The following is a 22,465-nucleotide window of genomic DNA, read 5'->3' as shown; positions in this document are numbered from 1 at the left end:
GCTGGTGTAGCCGAAATATCTTCTTTGCAAATAGATCGCAAACCAAGTAATATAACCGGTAACTCGTCATACCAATTATTTGTGTCCTCTCTAGCTATTATAGTAGTCTTTAGTTGTCTATGAAACCTTTCAACCATACCATTTCCTTGAGGGATGCGGATGTTGTAATTTGGTGACTACGAAGTAACTTAGTTAACTCTGAAAACAATTTCGATGTAAATTGGCTACCTTGATCAGTTGTTATCTTTAACGGAACTCCAAACCGAGAAATATATTCTCTAAAAAACTTATTTGCAATTGTAGTTGCTGAAATATCTTTTAATGCATATGCCTCAGGCCAACGGGTAAATCTTTCAATAATCGTTAAAATATAGCGATGTCCTTTTGAAATAGGTAATAGTCCAACTATATCTAAATGGATGTGTTCAAATCTATTCTTAGGAATTTGAATTTTGACTACAGGAGATTTTGTATGACGATAAACCTTAGATTTTTGACAATTAAGACACTCTTTTGACCAAATATTAATATCCTTAGTCATATTAGGCCAATAATATTTTTTAACTATGAGTCGTCGTGTAGCTCTTGTACGCGGATGTGCTATTCCATGTAAAATATCAAATACTGTCTTTCGCAAATTACTCGGTACAAATGGCCTAGGAGTTTCTCCTGAAATTTCACACCAAATATTAAAATTTAAAATGGGAATACTAATTAGTTTTAAATTTAGATATTGAGAATCAGATAAAAGTTGATTTAAGTCATCATCTTTTTGTTGTTCAGTTTGTAAAATTTTAAAATTCAGTTCTGTATTATATATTGCATTAACCTCAAAAGCTCTAGATAGCGTATCTGCTACAACATTGGATTCTCCTTTAATTTATTGTATGTCATCAGTAAATTGTGCTATAAATTCCAAGTGTCTCGTTTGTCTAGGACTTCGTTCTGTTTTTGAATTTAAAGCAGTAGTCAAAGGTTTATGGTCCGTATAAACTGTAAATTGTCGTCCTTCCAAAAAATACTAAAATGTTTTATATTTAAGTAAATCGCCAATAACTGCCTATCAAAAGCACTATATTTAATTTCAGTTGGAGAAAGTTTTTTAGAAAATAATGCAATGGGCTCAAATTTATTATTGTAATTTTGTTGTATAACGCCCCCAATCGCTGTGTTAGATGCATCTACTGTTAAAGATAACTTAGCATCTTTGTTAAAATGATTTAACAATATCGTAGATGCAAATTTATCTTTAATGCAAATATAAATATTTAAACCGTACTCTGTAAGGCGTTGAAAAAGGATACGTAAATCTTTTAAATGTTGTTCTTCGTCTTTACTTGCAATAAGTAAGTCGTCTATGTAAACATATACAAAATCTAAGTCACCTACTACCTCATTTATTAATCTTTGAAAGGTTTGTGCAGAATTTCTAAGTCCGAAAGGCATTCTCATGAATTCAAACATACCGAAAGGAGTTGTAATAGCAGTTTTATAAATATCTTCTTCAGCCATAGGAATTTGATGATATGCCCTAACTAAATCTAATTTTGAAAATATATTTTTATTATGAAAGTTCATATTAAAATCCTGAATGTGAGGTAAGGGATAACAATAGGGAACAGTTACTATATTTAATCTTCTAAAATCACCACATGGACGCCAATCATTCAACTCTTTTTTAGGTACAAGGTGAAGTGGTGATGCTACTGAAGAATGTGAAGGCCGACAAATGCCTGTTTAAACTAAGAAATCAAACTCCGTTTTCGCGACTTTATATTTTACCGGATCTAAGCGCCTGGGCTTAGAAAATGGAAGACTACCTTCCGTTACAAGTCGATGTACTGTTGTATGTTTAACAGGTTTAGTATAATCTGGCTCTGAAATAAGTGACGGAAACTCTTTTAATAATTTTGTAAATTTATTGTCAACCACAAATAATTTCGGTAATGGAATATCACAAAAGTAGGATACTGTATTAACTGAGAGATTGTTTAATGGATCTACTAAACGTTTATGTTTAATGTCTATAAGAAGACCATATTTACAAAGAAAATCAGCACCAATAATTGGCTTGGCTATATCCGCAATCAAAAATTTAAAGGGAAATTCACGTCTTAAACCTAAGTTTACGTTTAAAAGCCTTTTCCCGTAAGTGGCAATTGTTGAGTAATTAGCTGCAGTGAGAATTATGTCTGAACATTTCGTATGAGGAAATTTAGACGCGGGTAATACCGACCGAAGTTTCTGCTCCACTATCAATTAAAAATTTTTGTTTGTTTTCTCTATCAAAAATAAATAAGCGACGCGTCGAAAATTCTAAATTTCCGTTGTTCGTCGCTGCAAGAACGGAAGAATTTAGTTTGTTGAATCTTTGTTTTTTGTTATAAGAACAAGGTTGTTCACAACTTCTAGCATTATTTGCAAATTTGTAGTGAAATCTACACAACCAATTTGGATTATTACGCGAGTTAGAACGACACCTAAAAGAATTTCTAAAATTGTTCCTAGAATTGGAACGCGACCTAGATTGATTCCGATACATTTCTGTTTTAATTTAACTCCAGAGAAAGTTTCTGAAAATTTTCACACATTAAAGAAGTGGTTTTAACTAAATTTTCAACAACCGAATTTTAAACTTTTGTATCTGAAATTGTATTAACCGAAAATACTTCATTTTTGTTTATCACTTCCCAAATATTATCTGCTAATTATGTTAATTCATTAATATTATTAGAACTCGAACTAGCCAAAATCATACTCGAATTTTTTATGAAGTTTACGCATCCAAATTTTCTTCAAAATATTTTCGCTAAAATTTGACCCGGCTAATATAATTAATGAACGATAAAATTCTGAGGGCTTGCGATCACCCATCTCAGAATCGTTTACAATTTTTTCAAGTTTCCAATTTTCGCTAAGTGAGTGTCTTTCTATCATCACTTTTTTAAGTTCAGTAAATTTGTTATTAATAGGGGGATTTTGGATAAAATCCAAAATAGTTATTATCACTTCCTGCGGAAGTTCTGTAATGATGTGTTCGTATTTAGTGTTTTCTTGTGTAATTTTTTTAGTACTAAATTGTGTTTCTGGATGAATAAACCATGCTTCCGGGCAATTAGTCCAAAATTGTGGAAGTTTTACTGAAACTGAAAAAATTTCTTTTTGAGTAACATTTGCATACGAATTTGTAATTTGTTGTCGAGAAGTGTCATTTGATAAATCTATCAAAGAGTCATTTAAATTATTAGTAAGTGTAGATGTTTGTGTATTATGTTGTGGTGAACGAAACATTTTGAATTAAATAACAAGTAAAAACGGGACTGTCTTCGGCTGTGCCGAAGATTTCATACCTTTCATGAATGGGGCTGAACAATAATATTATCCCGCTCGTAATCTCCGAATAATCGGATGTATAAGATAAGAAATATATAGTGAACAGATCTACATACCTTAACGATTTTTAAGATAAATATAAAATAAAAAATAGGTAGGTAATCTGTGTGAGGATGCAAAGTTTCAGGTTTTTTGTGGTCTGCGTGTAAAAACTATGACTACGAATCACGTATTATAACAATATATGACGTAAACGTAACTATTTGATGAAATTCGATGAATTTTGAAGCTTCTAGCCGTAAAAAGGGGGCAAAAATTAGAGTTTATATGGGGTATATAATATATATACCACCGATCTCTATGATTTTTTCAGACAACAATATATGCTATATACGTAAGCATATGGTGAAATTTGAAGCGTCTAGCTGTTAAAAAGGGGCAGAAATTGCGCACAGTTTCTTATCTGAACAATCGGTTGTATGAGATATATACTATATATACCACCGATCTCAATGATTTTTTCAAACAACAATATATGCTATACACGTAAGCATTTGGTGAAATTTGAAGCTTCTAGCTGTTAAAATGGGGAAGAAATTGCGCAAAGTTTCTTATCTGAACAATCGGTTGTATGAGATATATACTATATATACCACCGGTATCTATGATTTTCTCAGACAACAATATATGCTATACACGTAAGCATTTGGTGAAATTTGAACATATCTAAACGATTTTTAAGATAAATATAAAATAAAAAATAGGTAGGTAATCTGTGTGAGGATGCAAAGCTTCACGTTTTTTGTGGTCTGCATGTAAAAACTATGACTACGAATCACGTCTTTCAAAAATATATGACGTAAACGTAACTATTTGATGAAATTTGATGAATTTTGAAGCTTCTAGCCGTAAAAAAGGGCCAAAAATGACAGTTTATATGAAGTATATAATATATATACCACCGATCTCTATGATTTTTTCAGACAACAATATATGCTATATACGTAAGCATTTTGTGAAATTTGAAGCTTCTAGCTGTTAAAACGGGGCAGAAATTGCGCAAAGTTTCTTATCTGAACAATCGGTTGTATGAGATATATACCATGTATATCACCGAGCTCAATGATTTTTTCAGACATCAATATATGCTATACACGTAAGCATTTGGTGAAATTTGAAGCTTATAGCTGTTAAGATGAGGCCGAAATCGCAAAAAAAAATATATATACTATATATATATACTATATATACCATCATATATATATTATTATATCACCGAACTCTTTGATTTTTTGACACAACAATACATACTATATACGTAAGCAATCGGTGAAATTTGAAGCTTATAGCTGTTAAAATGGGATAGAAATTGCGAAAAGTTTCTTATCTGAACAATCGGTTGTATGAGATATATACTATATATACAACCGATCTCTATGATTTTTTCAGACAACAATATATGCTATATACGTAAGCAATCGGTGAAATTTGAAGCTTATAGCTGTTAAAATGGGGTAGAAATTGCGAAAAGTTTCTTATCTGAACAATCGGTTGTATGAGATATATACTATATATACAACCGATCTCTATGATTTTTTCAGACAGCAATATATGCTATATACGTAAGCAATCGGTGAAATTTGAAGCTTATAGCTGTTAAAATGGAGTAGAAATTGCGAAACGTTTCTTATCTGAACAAACGGTTGTATGAGATATATACTATATATACAACCGATCTCTATGATTTTTTCAGACAACAATATATGCTATATACGTAAGCAATCGGTGAAATTTGAAACTTATAGCTGTTAAAATGGGGTAGAAATTGCGAAAAGTTTCTTATCTGAACAATCGGTTGTATGAGATATATACTATATATACAACCGATCTCTATGATTTTTTCAGACAACAATATATGCTATATACGTAAGTATTCGGTGAAATTTGAAGCTTCTAGCTGTTAAAATGGGGCTAAAATTTGCGAAAATATATATATATATACTATATATACCACCATATATATACTATATACACCACCGATCTTTATGATTTTTTCGGACAACAATATATGCTATATACGTAAGCATTCGTTGAAATTTGAAGCCTCTAGCTCTTAAAATAGGGCAGTAATTACGAAAAGTTCCTTATCTGAACAATCGGTTGTGGGTGATATATACTATATATACGACCGATCTCATCAATTTTTTCAGGCAACAATACGTGCAATATACGAAAGTATATGGTGAAGTTTGAAGCTTCAATCTGTTAAATTGGGTAAGATATTACAAAAATCCTCTTTTTCTGAAAAATCGGGTGTATGGAGGATATATGCTATAGTGGTCCGATCCGGTCGGTTCCGACAAATTTCTAATCGGACACCCAAATACACCCGCTCACCAAATTTTATCAAGATATCTCAAAAATTGAGGGACTAGTTTGCATACAAACAGACAGACGGACAGACGGACCTGGCTAAATCAACTCAGTTCTTCAACCTGATTATTTCGGTATACTTAATGGTGGGTCTATCTATTTTCCTTTAAGGACTTACAATTTTCGGTTTCGTGACGAAATTAATATACCATTTCATTTTCATGAAATTTATATATATAGAGAGTTCACTAACTAAACAGTAAAATAAACTAGTAATTCTATAAAAAAGGAGTTTACAATAATAATAAGAATAATATATTTATATTTTAATATACATACATAAAAGATGATATTATTATTCAAATACTTGCGAATATTTATTTATTTATGCAATGGCTTTTGATGATGTTGTGTTTGTAGTTGTTACTGTTGCCGCTTCTTCCGGCTCTTTTTGGTTGATATTTCTTTAATGATTGCTGTTTTTAATGCAGTTTTTGTATACGCTCTAAGAGTTTTTGTTTATTTGTTCACACCAACAGACTTCAAAATAATACGTCGTAGAGTTGCAGCACAAATAGCACCGATAATAGGCAGCGTTGGGTAGCACACCTCGTATTTGATTTGATGTTTGATTGTCTATTATTGTCTAGTCTATTGACTATTTAGTCTATATATGAACCGATATTGTGGTGAGATCTCTGTTTTTATTTATCGTTGTTGTTATTGGATTCACTTGCATATTTATTTACTTCTTCACTTTCTACTTCTTTTAAATTGCAATTAGGTTAGAATTTATCACAAATCGTCAAATCGTTCAATATTTCATTTTTTTTTATTAGCCAAATTTTCGACGTTTGATTTGGGTTTCATCAAGTTGCTTCTGTGTTGTAAGCTTTTTATGTGGCCTTTGGTTGGTTTTACATTAAAACACTTTTCTTTTTATTGAGTTCTTCCAACAGCACACTGCACTGATTCAAGTTTTTCTTTTGTGAATTTTCTACTTTCACTTTTCTATTTTTCTATGTTTCTATTTTTCACTTGTTTCCGTCTAACTTCCAAAGTCGCGTTGGTTTTTGCTTTATGTCTGCTTTTGGTTTACGGCTGGTGCTGCTTTATTGTTGCTGTCACCTTTTGCCTGCTGTCTGATGGCTGCTTTGTTAATTTTCCTCAGATCAGATTTTGCTATTTTGTAAACAACTTTTATTGCGAACTTTTGAACTTTTTTTTTTTTAAATTTGTACACAACACAATTTTTAAAATAGGCAGAGATCGCCAATGTGGAGATTGAAACCACGTTTTAATTTATAAAAACTTTAAACTATATTTATTAATGCGCTTTTATGTATGCGTCTATTTTATTTTCTATTTTTCACAACAATGAAAATTTTTGAAAATAGAAAAACTAATATTGCAAATTAAAATATTGATAAAACATTTTAAAATTACAAAGTGCAAAGTAACTAAAATACAAAGTTAAATAAAAATAATAAGAACCCTACAGTACAAAAGAATTTTTGCCTATAAGATCGTTATTTTAAACAGCCTTATGATTAAACGCGATAAGCGTATTTCCGGCTTTCTCTATCTATCCACCTGTCTTACCTTCTTCCTCCTCTCTTATTATACCCAGCTGTACTTGTAAACAGGGTATTATAACTTTGATTAGATAACGGTTGGTTGTACAGGTATAAAGGAATCGAGATAGATATAGACTTCCATATATCAAAATCATCAGTATAGAAAAAAAATTTGATTGAGCCATGTCCGTCCGTCTGTTCGTTAACACGATAAATAATAAATAAATGTAAGGCGCGATAACCTCCGAAGAGATCTAAGGCCGAGCTCCTCTTCCAATTTTCGTAGTGCTCCTATTTTTTTCCTACAAATTGGCGGGATGGGACCTACTTGTTTAGTGCCGACTTCGAACGGCATCTGCAAGGCAGATGAGTTTTCACTGAGAGCTTTTCATGGCAGAAATACACTCGGAGTGCTTGCCAAACAATGCCGAGGGGCGACTCCGCTTAGAAATAGTTTCTTCTAATTGAAAAAACTTGTTTCTAAAGTTTTTGATGTTGTTTTTTCCGGGACGTGAACCCCGGATCATCGGTGTGGTAGGCGGAGCACGCTACCATCACACCACGGCGACCGCGATACACGACAACTTGAGTAAATATTGAGATATCTTCACCAACTTTGGTACACGAGCTTACCTGGACCCAGAATATGTTGGTATTGAAAATGAGCGAAATCGGATGATACCCACGCCCACTTTTTATATTTATTACATATTGGAAAACACAAAAAATCTGATTGTTTAGTAAATAATACACCTTGAATGTTGAAATTGAGACTCTTGATAAAAATTTGAAAGCATTTTTTTTAAATGGGCGTGGCACCGCCCACTTGTGATAAAATCAATTTTACAAATATTATTAATCATAAATCAAAAATCGTTAAACCTATCGAAAATTCGGCAGAGAGGTTGCCTTTACTATAAGGAATGCTTTGAAGAAAAATTAACGAAATCGGTTAAGGAACACGCCCACTTTTATATATGTAAATGACTTTAAAAAGGATCGTAGGCAGAAATAATAAGTTAAATCTTAGTTTTGTACCAATCGTATTTTGTGCCATTATAACAAGAAATGGGGAAAAATTCAAATCTTGAGAAATGGGCGTGTCACTGCTCTTTCGTACAATACATTTCCCAACGTTTCTGGAGCCATAACTCGACGAAAAATTTGGTGTTTAACAGGAAATATTTTCAGTAAAAATTGACTAAATCGGTTAATATAAAAGATTTTGTAAAAGTGCGTAGATGCAGGTAATAAGATATTTCTAGTAAAAGTTGGAAAATTTCGTTAATAACCCTGCCCTTTTTTGTAATAACGCTTTTTAGTACAATGGCACTTGTGTGTTTATGTTTATTGTTCTGTTATATCTTTATTTTAAAATAAACAGTAGGGTAATCCCCATATCTGAAAGAAAACTGCATTATTACCCGCTCAAGGTCATTGGTGTTAGCCTCTGTATCCTTCTTGCTTCTTTTAAAAGAAAATTAGTTCAGAATAGAACTATATGTATATGTATTATTGCGCAGCCTTGTAACACTATTAAGCACACAAAACAAACAACAACAGCATTTCAAGTGTACAGCTGGGTATGTAATGTTCGGTTTCACCCGAACTTCGATTTCCTTACTTGTTTTTTCTTTCCTCTGCTTTCTTTCAGTTTACCTTAATCGACCTACTCAATTTCCATATTCCTTTTACTCTTCCGTAAATCTTACCATTTTTTTCCTTGTTTTACTCTTATTTAAGTCTCACTCACTCCCTATTACTCTTAACTCTTAAGGGGTCAACAGGAGGATTGAGAATAACCTGACGAAAACATTATTTTTACTCTTCCTGTTACCGCCTTATTCCCACATTCATATTTGTAACCGGATTAACCTCGCGTAGGTGAGGTTGACAATTGGGTTGCGGAAGCTGTGAATTGCGCTTATCAACCCCTTGAATCCCTATCAACTATTTGAGGCCACATCGAGGACGTCTATCAGATGACGGATTCGAAGAGCTGTTGCTCCTATATGTTTTCTTTTATTTGTAAGGAGATTTTGAAATAAAGAGGTTTATTTTGTTGATTATATGTAAATTGTGTACATACATTTTGTTGCAAATAGTTTCGAGAATTCACTGGAAAAAAGTCAGTAAGTGAATTCTCTAAATGACACGACTTCCGAAAAGACTTTTGACTTATTTTTTCAGTCTTTAGTCAAAAAGTTAGTCATTAGCTGCAAAAATTTAAAGACATTGTCTTCGGCTGGATGTCATTCGATTCGAAAGGAATTTCTTTCGGAATTGAAACAAAACGTATGTGATTTGACAGCTTTTGAATCGCATTTCCTTTCGAAGCGAGTTACATTATAAGGCCCCTAATCAAAATCAATTTTTTTAACAATAGCTCCCGAATGGTGAATTATTTGAATGGGGATGCAAACGATATATCGATGTTTGCAAAATTTCCATGTTTGGTTCATTGACATCGGGGTTGTAACATCGATATTACGCCTCTAAGAACGTGGATACCTCGTTCCTTAAACAATTTTTTACCATCGATGGTTTTGCAAAATTTACCTTTGCACATTTACTTTTTACTGAGAGCCTAATGAACTCTAAAAATGATTAGCTATTTTAAAATAGCGTGGCGAATATAAACCAGTTCGACACATCACTATGCCGCTAGTTAATAAAGTTAAACAATAACAAGTAAGGAAGGCTAAGTTCGGGCGTAACCGAACATTACATACTCAGCTGAGAGCTTTGGAGACAAAATAAGGGAAAATCACCATTTAACAAAATGAACCAAGGGTAAACCTGGAATGTGTTTGTATGACATGGGTTTCGAATGGAAGGTACTAAAGGGTATTTTAAGTTCTATAGGTGGACGCCTTTTCGAGATATCGCAATAAGGGTGGACCAGGGGTGACTCTTGAATGTGTTTGTACGATATGGGTATCAAATTAAAGGTATTAATGAGGGTTTTAAAAGGGAGTGGCCCTTAGTTGTATATGTGAAGGCGTTTTCGATATATCGACCAAAATGTGGACCAGGGTGACCTAGAACATCATCTGTCGGGTACCGCTAATTTATTTATATATGTCATACCACGAACAGTATTCCCGCCAAGATTCCAAGGGTTTTTGATTTCGCCCTACAGAACTTTTTCATTTTCTTCTACTTAATATGGTAGGTTTCACACCCATTTTACAAAGTTTTTTCTAAAGTTATATTTTGCGTCAATAAATCAATACAATTACCATGTTTCATCTCTTCTTTCATATTTGGTACAGAATTATGGCATTTTTTCATTTTTCGCAATTTTCGATATCGAAAAAGTGGGCGTGGTCATAGCCGGATTTCGGCCATTTTTTATACCAAGATAAAGTGAGTTCAGATAAGTACGTGAACTAAGTTTAGTAAAGATATATCGATTTTTGTTCAAGTTATCTTGTTAACGGCCGAGCGGAAGGACAGACGGTCGACTGTATATAAAAACTGGGCGTGGCTTCAACCGATTTCGCCCACTTTCACAGAAAACATAGTAACATAGATTCTATGCACCTACCAAATTTCACAAGGATTGGTAAACTTTTGTTCGACTTATGGCCTTAAAAGTATTCTAGACGAGGCGGAGCAACGCCCATTTTGAAATTTTCTTTTATTTTTGTATTTTGTTGCCCGATATCATTACGAGTTGAATGTTGGCATAACTTACTTATATACTGTAAAGATTGTAAGATCATAGATGCACCCATGTCAACTAATGAAACAGAATAAGCAAAAATACATCACTGTAAAGGAAGAAAATGGAAGAAAAAGAAGATGGTGGACTTCCGGTTCATTATTAGATTGAAGACCGAAGGGTTGGTGTCGAAGTTCTGTATGTACAAAATTCTAAAAACAAAATTCTGCTTTTTAAAATGCTGCTTTTTTAAAATTCTGTATTACAAAATTCTGTATTAAAATATAATGTTAACAATGTTAAAGAGGTCATGTAATTATTTTGAAAAAGTGCGCCATGCACAGTAATTCTGCGTAGAACACCTTTCTGCATAGGTGGCCTTCGGCCGCGCTTATAAAAAATAACCCTGGGCTACGCCACGCCAAGTCCGGGTGTGTGGTATAACCGTGATTACCGCCACGTGATGTCCTTCTGCGTAGGCGGCATTTAGCCGCACTTTAAAAAAATAACCCTTAGCCGATCCAACACCGGCTACGCCATGCCATGATTCCGGAATTTTGACTTCCAGAATTAAACATGCAGAATTTTGAAAAAGCAGAATTTTAGAAAGCAGAATTTTAAAAAGCAGAATTTTGTTCAAGCAGAATTTTTATGCAATTTACAGAATTTTGTCACCCAGAATTTTGTAATATAGAATAATGACACGCTCCCAAGACCGACAAATAAAGTACTAATATTATTAATCCTGACATTTCTGCTGTTTTATTAACCATCGAAGGTAGAAATTACATCTCAGGGGTGTTAACGAACCTCGCGCACTATTATAAACAACTATTTTGTAAAATGGATGCTCGAGAAGGCATTATTAAAGTTTTAACTGAAAATAATGTGGATTTTCCTCCTACTGCCAACATTATACAATTACGCAGATTACTGCAAAATATAGTTGGCGTGGGAGATAATAGCTCCGCAAATACGATGAATACCACTCCGAACACAAATATATTGGATAACATTCCGGACGAAATGATTGAGATAAACGCTCCCGTTTCTATTGAGTCCTCTGCCGCCATTGCCGTTACTGCCGTTTATACTGCCGCCACTGCCGTTCCAACTGCTTCTACTACCGATGTTTTGGTTGAATTCAATTCAACACCTGCCGTTCACGATGTTTTCGCTGCCGCCACTGCCGTCTGTTCTGCTGCCGCTACCGTCTGCTCTGACGCCACTGCCGTTCATACTGCCGCCACTGTCGTTCCAACTACCTCTACTACTGATGTTTTGGTTGAATTCAATTCAACACCTGCCGTTCACGATGTTTTTGCTGCCGCCGCTACCGTCTGCTCTGCCGCAACTGCCGCCACTGCCGGTCCAACTGTCTTTACTACCGACGTTTTGGTTGAATTCAATTCAACACCTGCTGTTCACGATGTTTTTGCTGCCACCCCATCAAACTCTGCCCCAATTGACGCAAGAGCCACGACCATAAGTGTGGATGACGAACTGGTGGCGCTGCAAAAACGTATGGAAATGTTAAAATTAATGAAAGAAATCGACGAGCTAAGAGCTAGTACTTGGGTACAACAGCAACGTAGACTGGATTTTGCCGATATAGAGCATGCTATGCCCAAGTTCAGTGGTGATGATTTATCAGTGACGGTGGGACATTTTCTTCAAGATTTCGAAGAAGTAATGAAGTCGTCAAGAGTAGACGAACGATTTAAATTGCTGGCTCTTCGTCGCTGCCTGGTGGGAACAGCCAACGTTTTCCTTACCACCACCAAAGCGTTAAGCTATGCCGAGTTAAAAAAGGCCCTTACCATGGAATTTGATGTGCCGATACAGAGGAACGAAGTTTATAAAATGTTGGCAAGACGCAAGTGGGACAAAAACAGCGAGTCATTACATCGCTACGTTCTATTGATGCAGGCAATAGGAAAACGGGCAAACATATGCGAAACAGAAATCATCGATTTCATAATAGACGGCATAGGCAATATAGTGCCAAATGCACATCTACTGTTACCGGCCAAAACACTTGATGAGTTGAAGGCATTAGTGAGCCGTTTTCAAAGAAAATATTTCACAGTAGAACCAGGTGTGGGAACAAAACATACGAATGCAGCAAAAACGTCAAATGACCCGCAACCACTACAAAAATGCTACAATTGTTCCAGGGTTAGGCATATTAAGCCTCAATGCCCGTACCCGCTACGACCGACTGGTTCTTGCTTCCGCTGCTAGCGTATGGGCCATGATTTTAGCTCGTGCCCAAATCCAGAAACAATTTTAAAATCACGTAACGAAGTTGCAGCCATAGATGAAGATGTCAATACTCACTCATCCGATGATGCCGTAAATGCTTTTAATTTTGTAAGTATTAAATTCGAATTAGGTGAGAAGTCAATATCTGAAACAGTTTTTTCTTTGTTTGATACCGGCAGTCCGGTTAATTTTATAAGAGAGACATACGTTCCAAAACCGATGGAGAACCGGATGGCAAGATACCTCAAAATTTAAAGCCATTGGAGGAAAAGAGTTAAAAATAATACAAAAAATATTTTGTTATATTAAGTTTAATAAAAAGTGAATAAAATTAATTGAATATCATACCAGACGATGATATGGTTGTACCAATTATTTTGGGACGTGACTTCCTACGTATATTTAATATCAAGTTCACGAATGTTAAGAAAAAATCAACCGAATTTTTAGATGTAAGACCCAAAAGTAAATTAAAAACGCCCAAAATTCTTCAAACTTTAGCTGATTCGAAAGCAGTCTCTATTATAATGCAACAAAGTGCCGCTAAGGATGAATATTTTTCCGAAAGTGTTACCGCCGATAACTGCCGAGAAAATTTTGACTCCACTTCCGCTTGTGTGCCTGACATATTTCATATCGACGTTTCTTATAACGAAAATGAAATTGATATAAACAATATACTTACAAATGAACAAAGTACTGAACTGAAGCAAGTTATAAATAATACTTATTTCAATCCTAATATTTTGGAAAAACCACTTTAGTATGAAATGAAAATACGATTGAAAACTGATGTTCCATTCCATTGCGCTCCTCGTCGGCTGTCTTATCTTGAACGTACCGAAGTACGAAATATTTTAGATGAACTTCTGAAAGAAAACATTATACGACCTAGTGATTGACCTTATGCTTCCGCCATTGTGCTGGTCAAGAAAAAGAACGGGAAAACTCGAATGTGCGTAGATTATAGGGCACTTAACAAACTAACTCTTAGAGATAATTATCCGCTACCACTGATCGATGACTGTATTGAGTACTTACAGAATAGACGATATTTTTCGGTATTGGATTTAAAAAGCGGGTTCATCAGGTTCATATGGCTTCTGAGTCCATACCATTTACATCTTTCGTAACCCCTCATGGACAATTTGAATATTTGAAAATGCCGTTTGGGTGAAAAAATGCTCCAGCGGTATTTCAACGATTCATCAACAACATCTTCCGAGACATGATAGACGAAAAAAAATTATCATTTATATGGACGATATAGTTGTTGCCACCGAAGGGTATGACGAGCAAATCAAACTTTTAAAATCAGTACTGGAACGAATTTCATTACGAAGATTGAAACTTAATATGAGTAAATGTAAGTTTGGTTATAAGGAAATTGAGTATTTAGGTTACAAAGTCAGTCATAAAGGAATAGCACCTAGTAATTCTCACATAAAAAGTATACAGAATTTTCCGGCCCCTTCGAACTTGAAGCAGTTACAATCATGTTTAGGAATGTTTTCTTATTTCCGCAGATTTATACCGTCCTTCTCAGAAATAGCTAAGGCTCTGCAGAATTTACTTAAAAGCAATACCCAATTTGATTTTGATGACAAATGCCATGAAGCTTTTCTGGAGCTGAAGTCTAGAGTTAAGAGCCCTGTTCTAGCCATTTATAGCCCTACGAAAGAAAACTGAGTTACACTGTGACGCCAGTAGTATTGGTTTCGGTGCAGTTCTACTGCAACGCCAGGAAGATAATAAATTCCATCCGATATCCTATTTTTCTAAAACCGCATCGAGTTCGGAATCGAAATACCACAGTTGTGAATTGGAAACATTGTCCATAATATATGCTTTAAGAAGATTTAGACATTATTTAGAAGGTATACCATTCATGCTAGTTACTGATTGTAATTCCCTGACTATGACCCTTGATAGAAAACAGCTGAATCCTAGGATAGCCAGGTGGGCTCTTGAACTTGAAAATTATAACTATAAAATACAGCATAGGACAGGGACATCAATGGGTCATGTAGATGCTTTGAGCAGGAGACAGATAGCTTCAATCATAAATTCAGATGAAGTAGAATTTCGAATTCAAGTAGCACAAGAAAGAGAGAAAGATATTAAATCGGTGAGAAAACAATTGGAAAATGAGGAACTTAAAGATTATAAACTAATTGATGGGCTAGTATATAGAAGTAAACCGGACGGCAAAGATGCGTTTTATGTACCGTACGAAATGGAAAATAATGTTATACAATTGATCCATGAGAAAATGGGCCATCTATCTATAGATAAAACTCTCAGCAAATTGAGCTTATATTACTGGTTTCCGCGAATGAGAAAGTGGAAAAGTTCATTAGAAATTGTTTAAAATGTATTATGTACGCTAGCCCTCCTCATGCTAGGGAGAAAACCTTATACCCTATTCCAAAGGAGCCTTTACCATTTGACACTATCCATATTGATCACTTTGGACCAGTGCCGTCATTGAAGTCTAAACCTAAGCATATTTTAGTGGTAGTAGGCGCTTTCACTAAGTTTGTTAAATTATATCCAACAAACTCTACGAGTACCCGAGAGGTCAAAGCTGCCTTAGAAAAATATTTTAATTACTATAGCCGACCTAGACGTATAGTAAGTGATAGGGGAACCTGTTTCACCTCCCTCGAATTTTCGGCCTTTTTATTAAAAAATAACATAAATCATGTGAAAGTCGCTGTGGCATCGCCTCAAGCTAACGGACAGGTAGAGAGGGTGAATCGGGTATTAAAAGCAATGTTGGGAAAATTGACTAACGAAATAAATCATGATGACTGGGTTAAGAGATTATTAGAAGTTGAATACGCAGTAAACAACTCTGTTCATAGTACATGCAAAGAGACTCCAAGCCGGTTAATGTTTGGGGTTGAGCAAAGAGGCGTAATAGTAGATGAGTTTACTGAGTATTCTCAGGACAAACTTTGTCCGGATCGTGATAGGAATCTTGATCTTATACGTACAGCTGCATCAAATCGAATAGTAGCCAAGCAAGAGTATGAGAGGAATCAGACTTATATTTGTTAGAAATTAAGTTATACTGTATCGAAGTCGATTACAGTGTCAGATTGGCCGAGCTGTAACTCTAAACGCAAATAACGAATTGTATTAGATTAGGTATTAGATTAAGAAATGTACGAAAGTGAAGATAGAAATTAAGTTATAATGTATGAAGGTCAATACAGTGCGAGCTGTAATTCTGAACACAAATAGCGAATTGTATTAGATTAGGAAATGTACGACAGTAAAAATAGAAATTAAGATAATGTATCGAGGTCGATACAGTTTCAGGTTGGCCGAGTTGTAAGATCATAAATGCAACCATGTCAACTAATGTAACAGAATAAGCAAAAATACAACCAAGGGAACTAATTAATAGAATAAGCAGAAATGCATCACTGTAAAGGAAGAAAATGGAAGAAAAAGAAGATGGTGGACTTCCGGTTCATTATTAGATTGAAGACCGAAAAATAAAGTACTAATATTATTAATCCAGACATGTCTGCTGTTTTATTAACCATCGAAGGTAGAAATTACAAGATATTAAATTTTTTGTTAAAATTTGACTTAAAAAAAAAAATTTTTTTAAAGTAGGCGTGTTCGTCATCCGATTTTGCTAATTTTTATTTAGCACATATACAGTAATAGGAGTAATGTTCCTGCCAAATTTCATCATGATATCTTCAACGACTGCGAAATTACAGCTGGCAAAACTTTTAAATTACCTTCTTTTAAAAGTGGGCGGTGCCACGCCCATTGTCCAAAATTTTACTAATTTTCTATTTTGCGTCATAAGGTCAACGTACCTACCAAGTTTCATCGCTATATTCGTCTTTGGTAATGAATTATTTTTCGGTTTTTCGAAATTGTCGATATCGAAAAAGTGGGCGTGGTTGTGTTCCGATTTCGTTCATTTTAAATAGCGATCTGAGATGAGCGCCCAAGAACATACTAAATTTCATCAAGATACCTCAAAATTTACTCAAGTTATCGTGTTTACGGACGGACGAACGGACGGGCATGGCTAAATGAATTTCTTTTTTCGCCCAGATCATTTTGATATATAGAAGTCTATATCTATCTCGATTAGTTTATGCCGTTAGGGATTACCGTTATGCGAACAAAATTAATATACTCTGTGAGCTCTGCTCAGCTGAATATAAAAAGAGCAATGTTAGCAGATGAAATAGCAAACTGCTACACACACACAACAAAGAGAGCGGTCGATAGTAGATAAACTTCACACTCATATGCAGTGCACGGACTTTACTACTTTATTTTTAGATCTACCAACTTTTTATCCCATTTTCATTTTCTACCACTTCTACCACCAAAGCCCAAAAATCTAACAACATTTGCCTTTGTAAGGAAATTAAGAAACGATTCAATTTCGAAGACGAAAAGTTACACCTTTTGGAAAATGTTGATGAAAAAAATATTAATTCTAGTCAAATGACAATGATTGTTCCCTTACTTAGAGCTTTTCCATTTCACAAGACTTCCATGGAAATTCTTAACAACGAATGGGATCATTCATGTTATATGATAAGGAAATAATAGAAAACATATTTTCCGACGATATTCTTAAAGGGTGGATAAAATTGAGAACTGAAAAGTCTTCTAAAAAAAATTTGTGTGAATAAATGTTCTCCTTAGCAATATTACCTCACAGTAGTGCAGCCCAGAAAGGTAGTTCTCGTAAAATTCGTAAAAAGTGACTTAGCACATTTTCACATTACGCTAACGAAAACTACTAAAGAAAAACAACAGCATCGTCAACGAAATATGCAAACATAAGAACATTGTCTTCCGACAGAAATCACAATTGATGTGCTCGGCGGCGACAGCACCCAGACTATACGGACTGCCAAAAATACATAAAGAGAGTACATCTCTCCGTCCGATATCGTCGTCCGTTAACGTTCCGTGCTACAAACTCTCTAAATATATAAGTAAAATACTAAAAGAAGTGGTTTCAAAAACATACAATGTACAAAACTCTTTTCAAGTTAAAGAAAAGTTAAGTAACATAGAGATCAACGAAGATGAAATCCTTATATCGTTTGACGTGGTTTCTCTTTTCACAAATATCCCCACTCAACTAGCGATACGTACAATCATGCAACAATGGCAAACTTTTGAAAAATACACGTCCCTCACGAGAACACAATTTCTTAAACTGCTTGATTTCTGCTTAAGAGATAATAATTACTTCGTGTATGATGGCACCTTTTATCAACAAATATACGGTATGCCCATGGGAAACCCACTTTCGCCCTCTGTAGCAGACATCGTACTTGACAAAATTATTGACGACAGCTTAGCAGCATTGAAATCCAAAGACATATATGTCAAATACATAAATAAATATGTAGACGACATATTAGCAATTGTTAAAATACAGGACGTGGAAGAAATATTAAAAACTTTGAATGCTCAACATAATAAAATCCAGTTTACTGCAGAAAGAGAAAATAACGCTAAAATATCCTTCCTAGATATAGAAATTATAAGAAAAAATCGAAAAATTATAACGAACTGGTACGCAAAATCAATAGCATCGTCGAGAATGATAAATTATCACTCGAATCATCCCTGGGCCCAAAAGAAAAATACTGCAATAAACTTAATTGAAAAAATTTTCAAACTCAGTAATCAGGAGTTCAGAAATGAAAACAGGCGAAAAATAAAAAACATACTCTATAAAAATGGGTACCCTAATGCAGTATCAAAGATGCTTATAACAACAACAATAAACAAAATTAAAAATTATAATAGAAATGCAGCGACAAACAACGAACAAGAAAAGACAATATACAGGAGAGTTACATACATACAAGGCTTAACGGACAACAAAACATTGAACAAAATAATGGACAAGAACAATACATGCTTTGCCTATAAGCCACACTCAACACTTAATAAATTATTCACAAGAACAAAAGACAAAGTAGAGAAGGAAGAACAACACAACGTCATATACGAAATAAGGTGCAATGGGAATGTTGAAGAAAAGTGCAACAAAATATACATTGGCACAACAAAGAGAGCTTTGGGTGTCAGAATCACCGAGCACAGAGCAGATGCCAAAAATGGAAAAAACTCAACTGCGCTATCTCAACACTTAAACAACACTTTCTTAAAGTGCTTGATTTCTGCTTAAGAGATAATAATTACTTCGTGTATGATGGCACCTTTTATCAACAAATATACGGTATGCCCATGGGAAACCCACTTTCGCCCTCTGTAGCAGACATCGTACTTGACAAAATTATTGACGACAGCTTAGCAGCATTGAAATCCAAAGACATATATGTCAAATACATAAATAAATATGTAGACGACATATTAGCAATTGTTAAAATACAGGACGTGGAAGAAATATTAAAAACTTTGAATGCTCAACATAATAAAATCCAGTTTACTGCAGAAAGAGAAAATAACGCTAAAATATCCTTCATCCTATCCAGCATCGTCGAGAATGATAAATTATCACTCGAATCATCCCTGGGCCCAAAAGAAAAATACTGCAATAAACTTAATTGAAAAAATTTTCAAACTCAGTAATCAGGAGTTCAGAAATGAAAACAGGCGAAAAATAAAAAACATACTCTATAAAAATGGGTACCCTAATGCAGTATCAAAGATGCTTATAACAACAACAATAAACAAAATTAAAAATTATAATAGAAATGCAGCGACAAACAACGAACAAGAAAAGACAATATACAGGAGAGTTACATACATACAAGGCTTAACGGACAACAAAACATTGAACAAAATAATGGACAAGAACAATACATGCTTTGCCTATAAGCCACACTCAACACTTAATAAATCATTCACAAGAACAAAAGACAAAGTAGAGAAGGAAGAACAACACAACGTCATATACGAAATAAGGTGCAATGGGAATGTTGAAGAAAAGTGCAACAAAATATACATTGGCACAACAAAGAGAGCTTTGGGTGTCAGAATCACCGAGCACAGAGCAGATGCCAAAAATGGAAAAAACTCAACTGCGCTATCTCAACACTTAACAAATAAACAACACTCAGCTGATTTTGAAAATGTTAAAATTTTAGATGTAGAAGGAAGAGAAAAAACAAGACTGACACTGGAAGGCCTTCGAATACAGCAAAGAATAAAGAAAGTTGTCAATTTTAAGGACGATGTGGACAATATTAGTTGTGCTTACGCCACGGCGATCAAGGAAAATAAATAAAATAAATAGTTCATTAAATTAATATGTTTTAAGTGAAAAATTTTAAAATACAATTAATGTAAGTGTTTAGTAGAAAATGCTATAATTTGTGTCGGTCATGTTTATTAATTATTTTATGTTTTTGTTCAATAAACATACTTCCTGAGGAAGGTGCAAAATAGCACCGAAACATGTAGAAGAAAAAAGAAAAAACCTTGTTTTTTGCTTTAAAACCAACGGCCGAAAAGCTCCATAAGACACTAAAGTGAACAACTTATTGGCCCAATAAATAAAAACAAAATATGAATTGTTTTGTACAAATATAAAATGTAGCTATTGTTTCTGAAAAAAAAATCTACCAACTTTTACCACTATTTTAATTTTTCGTCTACCAACATTCTATTTTTAAAAGTCCGTGCACTGCTCATCTGCATAGAACGGAAAGTAAGTAAGCAACTAATCAGAAAGTCTGTTATCGAAAAGTGTAGACCCTGGGATAAAAATGATGACAAAACACCTGAGTGGTATGTATAAAGCAGCTTAATTTAAGGAACGGTTCATCAATTTTATTTTAACACGCTTTAAATAAAGCTCGCAAATACTTTGAATTGTGAAGCTCTAGTCCCATTGTTGTGGCAAATAAAAGCATTTTGATATACGGAATATTGGAGTTTATTTATTTGCTTTTCGGTGATTCGAACCAATAACAGAAGGCAAGGAATAATCAATTCTTGAAATACGTCACAACAAAAAATAAATTTAATTTATATTACCTGTTTTTTTATTTACATCTGTAGCCGTTTACGCTTAAACTTTATATGGACTGCTAAGCGTCAAACTTTATCTACTCTTCTGAAATTGCTGCGCATAAAATTAGTATGTACTACTAAATTTCAATACTCATTATACTGAGATGCAACTGAAATATGTGTCTATGTTTCACCTCAACACCAATTCTATGTATCACCTCTAAAAATGGCGTGTGTCCACTATACCCCTTCAAAAAACGCGAGTACTCCATAAATAATGTAAGGAATACTCCTTTGGGAGTATAGTGTTCCAAAACTAATCTGTATTCATACAAAAAATGTGCTCCAATTAACATTGCGATGTCCTAGGAGAGGAGTAGGTGATCCCACTCTCGCTTTGTTTGTGAGTATTCCATAGAGTACATACGTGAGAGTACTTTCCAAAGTACATTCACTGTAGTACTCCATGGAGCACCCACAGAGGATCATATGCCAAAGTACTAAAGAGGAATTGTGTCGGAAAGAATTATCGGAGTGAATTTAATTTAAAATGAAAGTAAGTGAATAGGGGCAATACAACTTTTATATTTTTTACTACGAATATTCTTATGTTATTTAGCATTTGCGTGAATAAAGAAACTAATATTTCTCTATACTGTAGTATATATACATAAAACCAGTGCGCGGTTGCATTTTATCAGAGTTGCCATAGTAAAATTTTATTATCAGTTATTTGTATGCAATTTTTTACTTTTGGCAACTCTGTTCGATCGTCATCGTGTCGTGATCACGGTCGTTAAAAAACGAGCAATGATCGGCTGATGGTGGTCCGCAAACGCATTTCAAAGGAGTATTGTTAGAGTACTCCAACATGAAGAAAATGGAACACGTAATCCAACAATTTTTGCAGGGTCATCGCAACTGATTCAGCTAAGGTTATACACTATGGCCACCAGAGGTTTGTGTCTGCGCTTTTCGGTACAACATGTTATGTAGCTAGTTGCCGCTACATCTAGGGGCTCCTGAGCATTATCTAAGTGACGATAAGCGTTTTTTACGCGTAAACGTAGACGTATATACGTGTAAAAAAACACGGCTATTTTTATGACGTAAAATTATGGAATAATTAAGTATCGATGTATCTTTGATAATTATCGATCTTTTTGACATCGATATTTTACTTTTGAAAAACAGTGATGTTCAAATATCGATGCTTTTATGAGCGATGTTGGATCCCTATCTGTAGTACCGGACATAAAAA

At 34.4% G+C, this 22,465-nt stretch overlaps 2 protein-coding genes across 4 annotated transcripts in view; one reads left to right on the top strand and one right to left on the bottom strand.

Annotated features, from left to right (window-relative positions):
• Nucleotides 1–22,465, bottom strand: part of g (adaptor-related protein complex 3, delta 1 subunit-like garnet) — a 164,306-nt gene that overhangs the window by 41,211 nt on the left and 100,630 nt on the right. The gene's annotated exons all lie outside the window — the stretch shown is intronic.
• LOC137247809 (uncharacterized) lies at nt 11,794–13,481 on the top strand. The gene is made up of 2 exons (XM_067778756.1): nt 11,794–13,323; nt 13,395–13,481. The coding sequence occupies exon 1, from the start codon at nt 11,794–11,796 to the stop codon at nt 13,192–13,194; it is 1,401 nt and encodes a 466-aa protein (XP_067634857.1). The 3' UTR covers nt 13,195–13,323; nt 13,395–13,481.

Source organism: Eurosta solidaginis, chromosome 4 (assembly GCF_040869045.1).
Source record: "Eurosta solidaginis isolate ZX-2024a chromosome 4, ASM4086904v1, whole genome shotgun sequence".
NCBI lineage: Eukaryota > Metazoa > Arthropoda > Insecta > Diptera > Tephritidae > Eurosta > Eurosta solidaginis.
The sequence above is the reverse complement of the archived record's forward strand: the minus strand, read 5'-3'. Positions and strand labels throughout refer to the sequence as shown.

Bases quoted from the DNA above. Each gene is read 5' to 3' on its own strand.
- LOC137247809 (XM_067778756.1), top strand. From the start codon at position 11,794: ATGGATGCTCGAGAAGGCATTATTAAAGTTTTAACTGAAAATAATGTG.